The 1628-nt window shown below is 35.8% G+C and overlaps 1 protein-coding gene across 1 annotated transcript in view; it reads left to right on the forward strand.

Annotated features, from left to right (window-relative positions):
* The window catches only part of LOC104780632 (serine/threonine-protein kinase ATM-like), a 35256-nt gene that overhangs the window by 21638 nt on the left and 11990 nt on the right, over positions 1 to 1628 (forward strand). The window contains 4 exon segments of the mRNA XM_019244691.1: positions 718 to 789; positions 1079 to 1148; positions 1285 to 1402; positions 1496 to 1619. Coding sequence (XP_019100236.1) covers positions 718 to 789; positions 1079 to 1148; positions 1285 to 1402; positions 1496 to 1619 — 384 coding nt within the window.

The following is a 1628-nucleotide window of genomic DNA, read 5'->3' on the forward strand; positions in this document are numbered from 1 at the left end:
TTTTTTTTACTGAAGGTTGGTATTAGTAACCCGCACACTGTTGTTTTCCGTCTTCCTGGGGAGCTGGGCTCCATGCATGATCGTCAATTTGTTTGCCAGAATACTGGATCAAAATTGAGATCTTTCACTGAGAACGGCATATCCGATGAAACTCTTATCACACTGCTGAAAGTTTTGAAGAAGTATCTTTTAGATGACTCTGTAAAGATTATTGATGTAACATCTCAAACTCTTCGGGTCAGTTTTCTAACTTTCGTACCTACACAGATTTGGCCTTGCTTTTTTATTTTCTGTCAATTGTTTGGTTGGTCTTATCTTTCGATTTAGCTGTAGTAATTTGATAGTCCCTCTAAATTTCGTAATGTTTGCTATTATCTAATTTGGCATTTTTTTCTCAATTCTGCAATCGACTTTAAAGTTTGTTCTGTTGTTTCATGTTTAACACATTGTTTCTCATCTTTATTCCTCGTCGAATGTCTGATCTGTTAATAATTTACTAATCTACAATCACACTCATGAAAGTTATGATATTTCTGTCTTATGTGCATTTACATTTGGGTAAAAACATATGTAATCCCCTTCTCAGCTTTCCATGCATTGTAGGGGCTGTGCTTCATTGTCTCCTCTCTGAAAGGCTAATTGTTTGCAAAATTTGCTTTACTTTTAAAAAAAAAACTAGCTATATAGATTATAGATGTCCCTCTCTTCTTATTTTAGGGAATTCTTTCAACCGAAAGGGGGCAGCAAGCATTATCATCTTTCGATTCATGTGAGAGATCTTCCATTGAGGTGAGCCTTTTATCTGGATTAGCTTTCTGGTCTTATGCTACTTTTCATTGGTTGATATTTCGCGGATAAATTGGGGCAGGCATTGTTTTCAGCAATAGTCTGCTGTTGGGTATATTAGATATGGTTCTTTCAGAAAGTTGTGAAAATTGATTCAAAAATCATATCATGATATATATTCAGTGACTACTTAAAAAAATGAATGATTTATAGTGGATTTCCCAATCTTGTTAGGGTATCCTAAGATGAAAACTGCTCTGCCTGTTCAGATATGTTTTTTTTTTTTTGGTAGGTGCATGGCAGGAGCGTGAACCTTGACATTGTGGAAAAGATCTTACTGGATAGCCAAAAGCAGTTCAAAGGTAGTTAATTTTTTTCTAGAGCCTTAAATTCCTTTTGGCTATTACATTTGCGCATGTCATGGATATGTCTGTTTTCATTCATGTTTCATTCCTCTTTTTTTAAATTACTCAAGAATGGTTCATTTTGGCCTCCTAGCTGAGAACTTTTCTCTGGAGAAGTCCGAAGTGTGGTCCACAGATAATAAAAACTTTGATAGATGGATTTGTCAGCTTGTGTACTCTATGATCGCTTTATGTGAGGATGTCCCGATAAGGTATCTCGTTGGTTCCTATTTACCAGAGTTACCATTAAAGGATTGAAGTAAAATCTTGCACTGAGTGATCATTGTTGCTGCTTTATTTGACAGGTTATGCCAGAACATAGCAATGCTGAAAGCTGAAATCTCGGAGCTTCTATTCCCTAGTGTTATTGTTAGTCTTGCAGGAAGGATTGGGACGGATATCAATTTACACAAATTAATAACGTCACAGGTAAATCTT

Source organism: Camelina sativa, chromosome 4 (assembly GCF_000633955.1).
Source record: "Camelina sativa cultivar DH55 chromosome 4, Cs, whole genome shotgun sequence".
Classification (NCBI taxonomy): Eukaryota; Viridiplantae; Streptophyta; class Magnoliopsida; order Brassicales; family Brassicaceae; genus Camelina; species Camelina sativa.